At 39.9% G+C, this 15,128-nt stretch overlaps 1 protein-coding gene across 1 annotated transcript in view; it reads left to right on the top strand.

Moving 5' to 3' along the window:
- The window catches only part of MYO3B (myosin IIIB), a gene marked incomplete at its 5' end in the record, with an annotated part of 314,537 nt that overhangs the window by 180,244 nt on the left and 119,165 nt on the right, over nucleotides 1-15,128 (top strand). The window contains 3 exons of the mRNA XM_081955637.1: nucleotides 747-858; nucleotides 4,025-4,187; nucleotides 6,185-6,265. Coding sequence (XP_081811763.1) covers nucleotides 747-858; nucleotides 4,025-4,187; nucleotides 6,185-6,265 — 356 coding nt within the window. The remainder of the gene's footprint in view (nucleotides 1-746; nucleotides 859-4,024; nucleotides 4,188-6,184; nucleotides 6,266-15,128) is intronic.

The following is a 15,128-nucleotide window of genomic DNA, read 5'->3' on the forward strand; positions in this document are numbered from 1 at the left end:
TGCCCCATCCCAAAAGGCTTATCAAGCTTCCTGGTTTTCTGAGGGCTCTTAGACATGTTCCTGCCTTTTGGCAGGTGATTTTGTGGCATGGGGACATATACAATATAGTGAGATAGCCAGTTTGGTGTAATAGTTAAGGTACCAGACTAGAAGCCAGGAGTCCATGAGTTCTAGTCCTGCTTTAGAGTAAGCCAGCTTGATGACCTTGGGCCAGTCACTTTCTCTCAGCCCTATAAAGGAGGCAATGACTAACCCAATGATAGCTAACCTTTTCGGCACCAAGTACCAAAACGGAAGCACTGGAACCCAGAAGAGAGCAGCTAGCTAGTGTGCATGTGCATGGCGGCCAGTTGCTCTTCCGGGTTCTGTTGCACGCATGCGTGCCGGACAACTGGTTTGGTGCACATGAGCACTGGCCAGCTGCTCTCTTCCAGGTTCCTGCGAGCACATGCGCGCCAGCCAGCTGGTCAGCACATGTGCACGGCTGAATCCGAAAGAGCAGCTGGCTGCCACTCATGCCAACAGAGAGGGCTCTGCGTGCCACCTCTGGCATGTGTGCCATAGGTTCACCATCACAGGACTAACCATTTCTGAAAAACCTTGCCAAGAAAACTGCAGGGACTAGTCCATATGCAATTGCTCTGATTCATGAAATACTAATCCATATTATTTGCAAGATTTTCTGTGTCGTCGTAAACAATTTGCTTTTTCAAATCTGATCTTGGTTATCATTTATGTTTCTGTAGATATTATTACATTGCTTTCAAAGCACATGAGAACCCTTCTCCAAGCAAAGAAAACTGCATCACTATTCTTCAAAAGGCCAAGTTAGACAAGTGGGCTCTTGGGAAAACAAAGGTAGGATAAATTCCATTTCAAATTTCTTGGAGCAGAAGATACAATCACAATGAAAGTCCTGTAATATTTAGTAGTGTTGTGCAAGATATTCAAACTAATGTTGTCTTTAAAAACCATTCATTACTATCTATGTCTAAAAGCTGGTTACTGTACTTCTTGCAGTATAGTCCCTTCACTTAAAAGGCATGGGACACTGCTTTTCAAAATACATGGACCTATACCCTCATCAGAAAATGGAATTGTGTATCGTGGTCCATTGGCATTCTTGAGGAATCCCTTCCCCTTTTACGTGAGAAATACTTGTGAAATAATAGTCTTTCTGGGATGCTAACCCTTGAAGGAAGGGACATTCTCAGATGCAATTGGCAATGTACAATAAGAGCCAGGGCTATAAACAAGGGCCAATTGGTAGATGAATGTAATGTCACATCTAAGAGTTCTTTCACACAATCTGTTTGCTCTGGCAAGGATGTTCCTCCACCTATCATGTCATGAGGACATGTCCTCATCAGTGGTGGGTTTCCATTATTTTTACTACCGGTTTGCTCATGTGCGTGTGTATGCTCGCACGACACTTCTGCGCATGCCTCCCGCTGCCATTACCCGCCCGGTCTCGGATGAACCAGGGGCAACCCATCTTTGGTCCTCATGAGATCACCTCTATCTCATCATGAAATGGCTGCTAAGAGAGTGTGAAGATGATCTTAAGTGTTCTTGTGTAGAATGTTGTTTGCATCTGGTATTGAAACATGCAGTATTCTAATAAAAATATTTAAGATAAAACAGGAGATATACATTTATTTTTAAAGAGACATTTTTAAAAAAATTATATTTTTACTGGAATGTGCAAAACTGTGCATCCGGTGCCAGCTTTTGTACGGTGAAGCTAAACGACTAAAATAAAGAAAAAAAAGTGAGGTTTTGAAAGATAAATAAATCTTTCGATAGCTTTCTGCAAAACAAGGACTGACCTTTGTAATAAAGCACAGGGGTGAAATGCTGCCGGTTCAGACAGGTTCACCCAAACTGGTAGTAAAAATGCTACCGGTTTGGGTGAACCCGCTTTTCTGACGATCAGCTGTGACACATGATTTATATTAACTAGAAAGCAGGATTTATTGCTTTCTAGCTAATATAAATCGCATGGCAGAGCAGATCCCTCCCCGCTGTTCGCTTATTTTTCAGAGCGTGCTCTGTGCATGTGTGGAACGTCCTGCACATGTGCAGAGGTGCTGCTTGCAAGTGAAGCGCGCATGCATGCTCACATTGCTACCGAACCGGTAGCAAAGGTAAGTGGTTTTCACCCTGATAAAGGATATGTGGTCACTATATCTAAGAGATGAAAATTCTATGTAGTCCAACTTCTCTTTTCCTAAATATATTTGGGAAGTCAGTAAAGGGGAACAAATGGCACCAGGTGTTTCTCTTCTACCTTCCCCCAAGCAATTGATGTCCACAGATGCGCTGCCTTTGAACCTTGAGTTCCATTTGACTTTCATGACCAATATCCTGTAATAATGCAATGCCTCTTGTAAAAATGATTTAAGCTGTGACTTTCCACATATCTTGAAACTTAGGTAAGAGGTTTCAAATAACCTTAAAGCATCCTGAAATAATTCCAGCCTATGACTATTGCCTTTCCTATTTGAATTAATATTTCATGATTTTATTTAGTTTTGTTTTGAAATAATGTATGACTATCTTGGCTCTTCTGAGCAGAAGCGTTGAATTCATTTGATTTTTTTTAAAGCTTTGCAGTCACTGCCCAAACCACATAGATATTGCATTATGTACTAGAGAGCTGGACATCAAATCAACCTGCTATCACTTCATGCAAATGTCTATGCTACATCCCTATTATAAATAGCCTAAAGATATTTTTTTTTCATTAAGAGTTACCTCAGTGGCAGTCTGGCAGACAAAATGGTTATATATATATACATAGCCTATACAGTCCTCTCAAAAATCACCTTCCTGCAAATATTCCTGGAAGTTACTTTAGAGAGTTGCATCTCCTTTCCCATTCCACTTGCTTTCTGGATTGGGATCTGAACTTAGATTTGATATTGATTGAGTGATTGAGTGATTATGTGCCATCAAGTCACCTAGCAACCACATAGATAGATTTTCTCCAAGACATCTATCTCTAACTTATTCTTTCAAGTTTATCCTTGCTGTAGTCATTGCCATTGTAATGGAGTCCTGGCTGCTGGTCTTTTTCCTTCCACATTTCCCAGTATTACAGATTTTTCCAGAGAGCTAAGTCTTTGACTAAGGTGTCCAAAGTAGAATAAGTGGAGCATGGTCATTTGTTTCTCAAGTGAGAATTATGGTATGGATTGGTTGATTGATTCAATGATCCATTGGTTTGTTTTCTGCACTATCCTCAGAATTCTTAGATTAGATTCTTCCTTAATACCAAAGTTAAAAGGCATCAATGTTCTTCCTATCCTGCTTCTTTTGAGTCCAATTTTGCTTCTATTGAATGTCATAGGAAATACTATGGTTTGTATTTTTGATCTTAGAAAGGCAAGTAATAATAATAATAATAATAATAATAATAATAATAATAATAATAATAATAATAATAATAATAATAATAATAATAATATTCTGCTACAGACATTTCATCTCTCTCTCTCTCTCTCTCTCTCTCTCTCTCTCTCTCACACACACACACACACACACACACACACTATTGGTCAATTCAAGGCAGAAAACTAATTAATTCTTCTGCCTTCTATTTTTCCCACAACAACAACAACGTTGTGAGGTGGGTTGGGCTAAAAGAAAGCAACTGGCCCAAAGTCACCCAGCCATCTTTTATGCCTAAGAGAGGACTAGAAGTCACAATTGCCTGCTTTCTAAGCCAGCATTTTCACCATTATACCTAGCTAGCTCTCATCCATTTCGTCTTATGCATTTTGAGGACACAGGCACTAGGTTTACCAAAAGGAGTTCTGAGCTGAGCTAAGGAACAACATATTTTTCCGTTAGAAAGTTACTATTTCTTTGCAAAATGCTACACCAATGTTCCTTGGAAAGCTGCCAATATTTTATAGATCAGATCAAGCCTCCCCTTCTAATCATACTGTAGACCTATCTTTGTGAATTAATTTGCTCCTACTGATCTATCAGATAATGTGATGTCTCTGTTTTGTTTCAGGTTTTCCTGAAATACTATCATGTTGAACAACTGAACTTGTATTTGCGTGAAGTTATAGGCAGGGTGGTGATAATGCAGGCTTACACCAAAGGCTGGCTTGGAGCTAAAAGGTACAAAAAACTCAAACAGAAAAGAATCAACAGCGCTATTACCATTCAGTCAGGTAAATATTCTGGGTTTTCTATATCACTGCGGATTCAGAGTTTCAAACTGTTAAATTGCAAATCAATGGTCTCTTTGTTTTGTTTTCTAATACAGGTAATCTTCCACTTACTAAAGAAAACTGGTCAAAGTTACAATGAACCCTGAAAATAGGTCTTACAGCCTAGATTCGAAGTTCCAATGCCCAGTTTTCCTCTCCTGCAATCATGTGGTCACATTTTGGATGCCCGCCAACTGGCCCACATTTACGGCCGCTTGTAGTGTCCTGTGGCCACATGAATATTGTATCCAGTCCCGGCTGCCACAAATACAAAAAAAAAAAAATGTTGAGACCTGGAAAGAGTGCCAAGAGCAACAAAGATGATAGAGGGCCTGGCAGCTAAGCCCTATGACGAATGGTTGAGGGAACCTAAGTATGTCTGGCCTATCAAAGAGAAGGATCATGGGGGAGAGGATAACTGTCTTCCAGAACTTCAGGGGCTGTCACGAAGAAGGAGGGATAGATTTATTCTTTAGGAAGCCAGAGGGCAAGACAAAAAGTAAAGGGTGGAAGCTTGTCAAAGAGGGATACAATGTAGAACAGGGGTGTCAAACTCAAGGCCCATGGGCTGGGTCCGGCCCATGGGGCGCTTAGATCTGGCTCCGCTCCACTGGGGCCACTCTGGAAACAGCGAAAGACAAGCCCGTGGTGCCTCCTGCAACCCCCTGCTACCCTCCAAGATTGGGAGCTGTTTTCACTAGCAGAGCACATGGGCGACAATAGGCGCTCCCGACATGACTGATGTGAAGCTGGCCACACCCACCCTGGCCACACACACACACACACACACGCATGAGGTCAAACACAGCGTTGATGCAGCCCTCAATGAAATCGAGTTTGACATTCCTGATCTAAAAGTAGGGAAACGTTTCTGACAGTAAGAATCAATGGGTTTGTAGATGCTACATCACCAGAAGTTTTCAAAAACAGACTGAATAACCATTTGACTGGGACGGTATAAGACTCTTTCCTTGGACAGGGGATTGGACTGGAAGACCTCTGAGGTCCTTTCCAGCCCAATGATTCCATGATTCTATGAAAACAATTTAAAGGTCATGAAATTGGGTATAGCCACCTGATGACCCACTTAGCTATCGTCCTGACTTACAACCTGTAAGTTATGTTTGAAAGTCAAGGGCAACCTGTAGACTACAACCCTTCACATTTCTTCTGGAACTTTGGAAATGGATAGTCGGAGAGACAGGCATCCTCTCAGCTAGATGTCAGGACGGTTGGATGAGATCTATGGGTTACCTGCTGGAAAGCCTGTTCTTAAACGTCCTGTTCAGTGCATGGATGTAATCCTTTTCCTTCAGATAAATTGTTTGGAAACACAACATTCATATCTGAATATATTTATGGTGCTGGAATGCCATAATTTTTGGAAACAAATGTTTCTGAATATTTTTCATTCCACCAGTGCCGTATCTGATAGTAAGAACAGTGCAGCTAGACATGGACCAGGTCGATGGCTTATTGCAGATTCCTTAAGGAAGACGTACACTACAGAGCATCTGAACAGATTAATAGGAGTGATGGTATCCATCAGTCTTATCCTTTGACCTCTTAATGTATATTTCTGATATTAAAATGGCTTGGCATTTGTAGGAAGATAGAATTAAATGCCATTTAGCTGTCCCTCTTGTCTACTTCTTCAACAATTCTCTCTTTAATACTACAATGTTTATTCTAAATCTAATTATATTCAGCAGTCAATAACTACTCTTGCATATTTCTCTGCTGGAGATGCTAAGCCAAATGACAGAGCATGCCGTGCAAAAAGTCCATAGTTACAAGGAAGGAGCTTCTAAGACAAATTCTGATCATTCAACAGGCTGTTCCACTGGAATAGTGCCTGGATGGGAAGGGGGTACAGATCACCCTGTGGCACATTTCTCATTCTATAGCCTTTTCCTTTAAGCCAGTATAATTCACAACATATGACTTTGTATTTTTAGCCTGGAGAGGATATGATACTCGCAAGAAGTTCAAGGATATAAAGAACAAACGAATTGATGCCGCTATTCATATTCAAGCAGGTAATTAAAACAATATTTTCACAGCTGACACCTATTTTACTGTGGATGATTTCCCATGTCAGTCCTGGTGTCTGATAGGAATAATGTGCATCCCAGACAAAAGGCTCTTCGGTTATGATCTGTTCAGATGACTGCTTTCACTCTAGTTGACATGCAGTGGATTCAGACAGACAGCTCAATCTGACCACAGTCTATAAAACCAGTTTATAATATAAATCTGTGTTTAATTGCACTGATGACCCAAAAGGTTGACTAGTGCTGCCCTTTGGAAAACATCATAATATAATGAATTCTAATGTCGGATTGGAAGAATAAATATTTGGACTACAGGGAGTCCTCAACTTACAGCCATTTGTTTAGCGACTGTCTGAAGTTACAACAGCTCTGAAAAAAAGTGACTTACAACCAGTTCTTGCACTTATAACCATTGCAATATTCCTCACGGTCACATGATCAAAATTTGGTTGTTTCACAACTGGCATTGCTTTAGAATGGTAACAGCATCTTGGGGTCATGTGATTTGGCATTAGTGACTTTCCTAGCTAGCTTTCAACATACAAAGTTAATGGGAGAAGCCATATTCACTTAACAACTGCCTTGATTCATCTAACAACAGTGGCAAAACTCAACAAAACTCATATAACAGCTGCCTTGTTTAGCAAAGGAAATTTTGGTACCCATTTGCGACATTAGTCTAGGACTACCTGTATTCTGTACTGCCTGGGATTCTCGTTCTCTTTGCATGCTTTCTGCTATTGGAAAAAAAACCCTGTAATGTAAAGAATAATGTAGATTTATTGTAAGTGTTAAAAGAAAAACAAAGCTGTGGTGCAGTTTGGGATTCTTTCCATCATTGCTTTGGCCATGCAAATCTAAGTAGGGCCAAAAGATCTGGGCAGCAGAATTCTTGGCAACTATTAAAATTTTCTGGATCTCTTTGCTGTCGTGTAGATGATCATCCAGAATTTTGCAGCCCAAACTGGGTAGCTTTGCCCTCACAGTTCTGAAAGAAAATTGTTGAAATTCAGTCTTCAGCCACCCAAACCTTGGCCCCCATATTCTATCTAGTGCTTCACCTCTGTCCCATTCAGAGTATTTTGAAGCAAGAGTAAACCTTTTTATGAATATTAATATGAATATAACTAAATCAGGCAAAACCCATTGCTTTGTGACAGAATATCTGCTTTGCTTATAGAAATCAAGTCCACGGCATCTTTAATAAAATAACATGACTGTTCTTTTTGGGGGGCTAAGCCATAGCATAATAGCAGAGGTGATGTTTTGCCTGTAAAAATTTGGAGTTCAGCCCCAGAACGCTCAGTTAAAAGAATCCAATAATAAGGGTTCTGAAAGTGTTTTATCTAAGATTCCAGATAAGGTTTCTTGTCCAACGTAGAAATGAGCTAATAGAAAGCAATTTCCTAATTTGAACTATTGGTATGAGAAAGAGAGCCCACAACTTTGAACAGAGAGAAATGTTGCTTTGAACCTGGTGATAAGAAATGCCTGTAAGGATTAAACTAAGCACTATCCAAATCGTAGGAGGTGATATGGGGGAAATCAACTTGGGAGATGGATGGAGAACCAAAATATGTTGAAGGAGACAAAGTGCTTAATCTTTCCCCTCACAGTTGCCTTTGTCCTCCCAAATGTCTCCCCAGCTGCTCTTATTTGCATAAGGAGGTTCAGTCTTTTCCCCCCTTGCAAGCAGTTGTTTGATACGGCAGGTGGAAGGAGTGAGATTAGGAAGAAATGAGAGGTTAGGAAAGGGTTAATCACTTCAGGCTTTATTATTTTTTCACCTTAAGGGCTTTTCAGCCCTACAATCTTAAGCAGCTTGACTCCTATGGATAAACTGGCTAGAAACCAAGCCAGGTTCAGCAACCCCCTTTTCTGGAGTTCAATTCCTTCCTCTACTTTGGCTTCAGCAATGGCCAGATGTTTAGACTGCATGTAATACTGGTAGATTACTACTCCTGTCCATGCTAGAAAAGCAAACACCCATCACTTTCTTTTTCTGGGTAAATCTTTGATGATGTGTTGTTTCCCTTGACAGACTTTTTGTATGAACTCTTTCTGATGACCCCAGAACCATCCTTCCTGTTGCTTTGGCTAGGGAGGAAAAGTAGAATAATCTTGTCAATTTCACTTGGTTGCTTTTAATGTGTAGTGGGAAAAGATGGGGGATCTGGCATCGTGTGTCCCTATCTACAAAACAAAGTGAGAGACCTAGACTTGCACTGGGATAAATGGTCATTTGGTTCACCCCTAAATTACTCCCTCTAGATTTTTTTTAATAAAAAGATACAAGTTTCCCCCCCCCCCATCCCAATGTCATATTTTGTCAAAATCTATTTCTAGAATATCTAAGTATTGCATTGTGCCTTTGTCCCTGAGAAGAAAACCACCATAGATAAAGGCAAGTGACTCACTGTTTCTAGAAGTTACTGGAAATTGCTGTAAGAAGTGAAGAGTGAACAGAAATTCTAAAGCATCACTTCCAGGATTAGTAATAGGAAGCATACACACTTCACCAGGCCCAGCCTGAAAAGACTTAATTCTGGTGAAGAGGAAAACCTGCTCTCAGAGAAGACCACTTTTTTCATTTGAATTAAATAGGAAACTCAAATTACCTAAGGAATTCAGCCAAATCATTGGCTTATCTAATGTACCGCTGTTACCAGCTTTCCAGAGTTTCAGAAAGAATTGTTCTAGTCTTACTAGAGACGCCAAGTTGGTCTTCAAGAAAAGGATATCTTCTATCATTGACTATGGAATGAGCTGCCCCCTTCTATCATTGACTCTGGAATGAGCTGCCCCCGGAGCTTCGCATAATCCCTGACCTCCGGTCCTTCTGACGCGCCCTAAAAAGTTGGCTTTTCCAGCAAGCCGGCCTGGCCTGTTAATTTTAACTTATTTTAAATATATTGTCTTTTAAATTCGGTTGTTTTTTTGGATATGTATATATATTTTTTAACTTTGGGATGTTTTTTTTTTTTAATGTTGTTCGCCGCCCTGAGTCCTTTTGGAGAAGGGTGGCATATAAATCCAAATAAACAGAAACAGAAACAGAAACAGACTATGACACACACACACCCATACAATTTCTTTTTTCCTATCCCTATGTTAAGAATGATTGAATGAAGCCCATCACAGTAGAGGCTTGTTCATTGAATAAGCCCTCAGATAAGGGCTAGAAATCTATAACTTCTTTCCAGTAGGAGCAACAGATGGTCCAGTTCTATCCAAAATTGAGAGTGCACTGTCACATTGATTCATGCAGTCTTTTAAATGGTATTTTATAAGGATTTTAGAGATTTGCACAAACTGATTCATGTATCTAAGGTATGTGTGATTTTATGTTTACACACCTTAGGAGTGCGACACAGTGCATTTCTTTTGTTGTTGTTATTGTTTTGTTTTGTTTTAACACCAGAGAGACTTTTAGTATAGTTTCCCCTTTCTGTCTCCCGTTTGTCTGGAAGAACAGGCAAAAGTTACCATAAGATGCATCTGGGCATGTGCCTCCAAATGTGTCTTGGTGGCATCCTGTTTTTACAGAGCCTTTCCTCCCATCGGTGCTTGATAAGGGAAACAGTAATTGATCCCATCTCAGCAAAAAGTCACATGAATTCTGAGACCGTGGCATAGCCATACTATAAAATGTATATAAAATGCTTGGGGTAGTATCTTTAAATAAATTGAATATATTGGTTGTTGATATATTATGTATACTTGCATCAGAACATGGGAATTCTAAAGAAAATTAAAGTTCTTTCAAAAGTATTCTGGGGGTTACTTTCTTACACAACTAATAAGATGCTTGGTAATTACATTTTAATGTAAAAATGACACATTTTACTCCAGTTTAGGACACTGATTTCTGAACAGGGAGATAAAACAAGGCTGTAACATAGACAGCCTATAGCAGTGATGACGAATCTTTTTGGCACTGAGTGTTGAAAAGGTCACACGGAAACGTCGCATGCATGCGCTTGTCAGGGCCGTGCTTCGGAAAAGCTGAACCTCCGGCTACTAGCACGCATGAGTGCCCAATGATCAGATGGCCAGCATGCATGCGCAGGCCGGTTTTCAGCACTGCTGCACATGTGAAAGAATCATTCTCCAGAAAAGCCAAACCTCTGGGTTCTGGTGCACATGCGCACCCGACAATCAGCTGGCCGGCGTGCATGCGCACACCAGGTTTTGATACTGCTGCGCACGCAAAGGACAGCTAATCATCACACACACAGGCGCACCAGAAACCTAGAAGACAAACAAGCAAGGCCGCGCGTGCCAGGCGACATGGCTTCACGTGCCACTTTGGCCACGCATGCCATAGGTTTGCCATCATGGGCCTATAGAAAGCACTAAAAAGCTGCATGTGAAATTCCATCAGAGTACTTTTATTCCAACTCATGTTAGAAAGAGTGATTTCTATTGCTTCAATGGGAGAGTTGACTTTGAGTGTCAAATCCCTCTTTCTGAAAAATGTTTGGTTGGATACTGTCTACGCTGTGTTTCTGAATCTCTCCATTAAAATCTGTGTTCCTTCAAACCGTATTGGCCATTTTCAGATTTTTATTACTCCAGCAATGTGCATCTCAGCTGTTGTATTAACAATGATTGATGCTATGGAAACCCCACCACCAAGCACTCGCGGAAGACGCCTACAAAATATGATCAGGGTTATAACATAGCCTGCGGGCTTTTGTTTCTCTGAAGAGTTTTAGTTTATTGCCAAGGCATTCGAAGCGTCATCAAATGTAGTATCAGTGTCTCTTTAAAAAGAAAGAGTTTAAAAGAGGAAGAAGGAAACCAGAGTGGGAGGAGAAAAGGTGGTCTTGAAATTGAGGAAGCCCTTGGCTTACATGTTTTTACGCAGCTCATGCTGAAATTTGTTTTCCTTTCATCTCTTTCCCAGTCAAAGCAGCAGTGAGGTTTATCCCTTTAGCTTCCTCAGAACTTCCTTTCAGAATTCCCAATCTATTACAGCACATTCACATACCAGAAACAAGATGCCTTTTCATGCTGTCAACCTTTTTCATCTGAAATGTAAATTAATTCTTGCCTTGACAGAGATCAAAGTAGGGGTATTAACCTTATTGGACCCTTTCTCCATCAGAATCTATTCCAAAGACTCTAGGAGGCTGCTTCTGTTGGTGTCTGAGAGGAGAATGCAGCCTTCAGTGTTATCTATGGCCCACTTCCAGGCAGCCCTGTTGTCTACAAGTCACCATTTCAAAAGCAGTAGTTTCTTTTGTAAATGACCTTATCATTACTTTATACTGTGCGAAGGGAAAGAGGAGGTAGGGGGGAGTGCTTTGCCTGAATAATTCTTCCAGGATTAGCCTGCTCATTTTAATTGTGGGGGCGGAGGAGGCTACATTCAGAATTCAGAATATTCTTTGAATGGTTTTGACAGCAAGAGATCGGAGGCCGGATAGAAAGTCTTGTTCAGGTTGTTTATTTTTCAGCAAGGCAGTCTTTAGAGATAGGCCTCATTTGCATTTTGAAAATAAATAGATTCTCAAATACACAAGTGGCTAGGCGAGCAGTTGAACAGACATTGATAAAACGCGGAAGGAAAAAAAAAAGCTAAATGTGTTCTAAGAGAGGGGAGGGGAAAGGCTTCCATGTTAGCTGCCTTGGGGGCTCCACAGCAGAGTTGAAAGGTGGGATAGAAATATTTTAATAAATGTAGAAACCCAGAGTACCTCAGAAATAAGTTTATTGTTGAGTTGAGTTTGGAAAACTGATATTATAATTTGAAATTTAATTGGATTTATTTAAGTTGTGAAATCAGATATGCCCCCAGGATAAATTATATGAACCCATCACTGCTTTAGCTTATGTACTGCTTAACTTTAGTGAAGTATTTTTTCCTCTTTTTTAAAGCTAAGCAGTGGGGGAAATTCCTATTTCTCTTAAAATGCAAAAAAAAAAAAAAAAAAAACCACCACAAAACCAACCCCAGGTTAAAAAATGGACCTACTCTCTCCAGGTACATCATATCATTATCATATCCCAAGGTCATTAGCCCTTCAATCTTTTTTTAAAAAGTGCGGCTCATAGTAGCAAAAACATTGTTCCCTTTAGTTCAACAATTTTAATCAGGAAGATAAAGTAATCCAAATGCTTAATTCTCTTTGTTTCTCTTTCCTAGTTCCTACAACATAATCATATTTTTACACTTTTTATTATTACAAAGTTTAGGTGATTAGTTTTAATTCCACTTAATTTATTTTGCATTCTGGAAATCACGTTTGTTTCATTGGTCTGTATAGTACCAACAAAGTAATAGCTTAGAACCAGAAGTCAAGGATGATCATGTTCCTCCCCTCCCCCCCATTATCCACATTATTCCAACTTGGTGCCATCCAGATGTGTTGAATTAGCCAAGAATTGTTGTGTTGACTATGAGATCTGCATGAAGTCACTTTATAATTTCTCTAACTGGATGAGTTTTTATATCCATTTAAAGAATTTGAGGAACCTTTAAAGACAGTTGAAAAATGCCCCGCTTCAGATCACAAGGCAGCTTTTAAAAACTTTTATATTATATTTTGGAATATTGATAAATTTTCCTAAAACATTATAGATTTGCCATAGCTTTTTAAAACACATTAAGGGTCTATTGGTGTTCAGTTAAGTTATTATTTTCAAATATTTGATTCCTTCATTTAAAAAAAAAAATCTTCTCTTTGATCAAGTAACCATTGAGGAATCTTATAAAGACCACAACAATGAAAGGATAAAATAGAAAGCAAAAAAGGCAAGTGATAGTATAATAAAAGATGCAATTCTGTTTTATTAAAAGTTTTAACAAATGAAATAGATTTTACCTATTGCTTACGAGAAACTAAAAACAAAATGTTATCACATGAATAGGTTTGAGGATTAGGTTCCATTGTTAGAATGCAGCATCAGAAAAATACAGGCTTTTGTTGAGTATTTGACATATGCTGCAGTGTGCCAAAGAAGGCAATGCTTATCCTTCTCTAGTCCCAATCTCAAAAACAGGATTTTAAATAGTCATCCAGAAGCAAACTGTCAAGAACTCTTGTTGGTCTAAAGAAAATATGCATTAGAACAGGGATGTCATATTCGATTTCATTGAGGGCCACATTAGGGTTGTGTTTGACCTGGGGGGGGGGAGAATTGACATCACTTGGCCTGCCCGGACTCCGTTTTTGGCCACAACAGTGAAAACGGAGCCTGGGTACCTACTTGGGCTTCATTTTCTATGGCAGAGGGCTTCAGGATATTGTTGCAGCCAAAAACGGAGCCTCTGAGGTAGTGGTGGGATTCAACAAGTTCGCACGTTGCCATTGTAAGTTCGAACGGTCATTAAACGAATTCTGGGAGTTGAATTCCACAAGTCTTAAAGTGGCCAAGGTTGGACACTCCTGTTGGCTGGGGAATTTTGGGAGTTGAAGTCCACGAGTCTTAAAAGTGGCCAAGGTTGGACACCTCTGCTGGCTGGGGAATTCTGGGAGTTGAAGTCCATGACTCTTCAAGTTCCCAAAGTTGGCCATGCCTGGTCTAGGATCTCCACCTGGAGCAGCAGGGCTAGACTAGAGGAGAACCGGTTGTTAAGTTTCTGAGCAGTTTGGTGAACTGGTTGTTGGAAGAAATCATTAGGGCAAAGAACTGATTGTTAAACTATTTGAATTCCACCACTACTCAGAGGGCTGTGCATGACCCTCCCAAGCTCCTTTTTCGTTGGCAGAGGCATCGCGGGCCACTTGTTTGCTGTTTCCAGGGCAGCTCCATGAGCTAGATCTAAGCACCCCGTGGACTTGACACCCCTGCATTAGAAGAAAATAAAGGCTGCCCACTCAGAAGTTGGTCCTTGGAGTTGCCAGCGTAATTGTTTCCCATAAAGCTATAGGCCTGCCCTCTACAAATAAGAGTGCCCATCGTAGGGGATGAAGAAAAATCAAGACAGTGACTACAATCGTAAGATGGAAGCCAACTGTTTTTTTATGTGGAATGCAATATCATTTTCACAAGAGTATTGCCAGTCTAGGGACTCCCATTCCTCATTATAATGCATAATTCTCTATTTATTTGTTAAAGCTCATGCTATTTTATTTATTATTTCTCTATTAAAATAATTTTTAATGTTATTTTTGTCTTCCAAGGAATTAGCTACCCCAATGCCCCACCCAATGTTGTATCATATGCAAACCGAATAAGCATTCCCTCTACTTCTTCCCACTTGTCATTAATAAAAATGAAAAATAAAGAACCCCGGACTGAATTTCATTGCATACCACTAATGAGCAATAGGTATATAATTTTTGAAACAGTTTTGTATCCACTTAATTGCCAAGCCTCATGTTTAATTAGAAATTAGAAACACATGAAGTACTTTGTCAAATCAAAATATAATATATATTCCATCATATATTAAGGAAGATAGCTTATTTTTGAAAAAGGAGTAAGACTATTCTATAACAACAGATGAATCCATGCTGATTTTTGGTAATTACTCCATTGTTCTCAAAGTACTTAAAAACATTTTTTATGATTGTCTGAAATATCAACATAAAACTAACTAGCCTGTTTTGTATCTCTTTGTTAAAGGGAATAAAGAAAAGCATTTTAGTTGTCCAGTCATCTCTTACCTATTTGTTCTTTCCAAATATGTCTATGGCCTACGCTCACTGGAACATTGTTTATTGTAAGGCAGAATGGGAAGATTCTGCCTAACCAGGGGGTTGGACTAGAACCGTGAGGGCGAACCTATGGCACGTATGCCACAGGTGGCACGCGGAGCCATTTCTGAGGGCATGCAAGGTGTTGCCCTGTCATCTCCAGCGCGCATGCACGCACTCGCCAGCTGATTTTCGGCCTT

The sequence above is a fragment of the Natrix helvetica genome (genome assembly GCF_964273705.1).
Source record: "Natrix helvetica genome assembly, chromosome: 1".
Classification (NCBI taxonomy): domain Eukaryota; kingdom Metazoa; phylum Chordata; class Lepidosauria; order Squamata; family Natricidae; genus Natrix; species Natrix helvetica.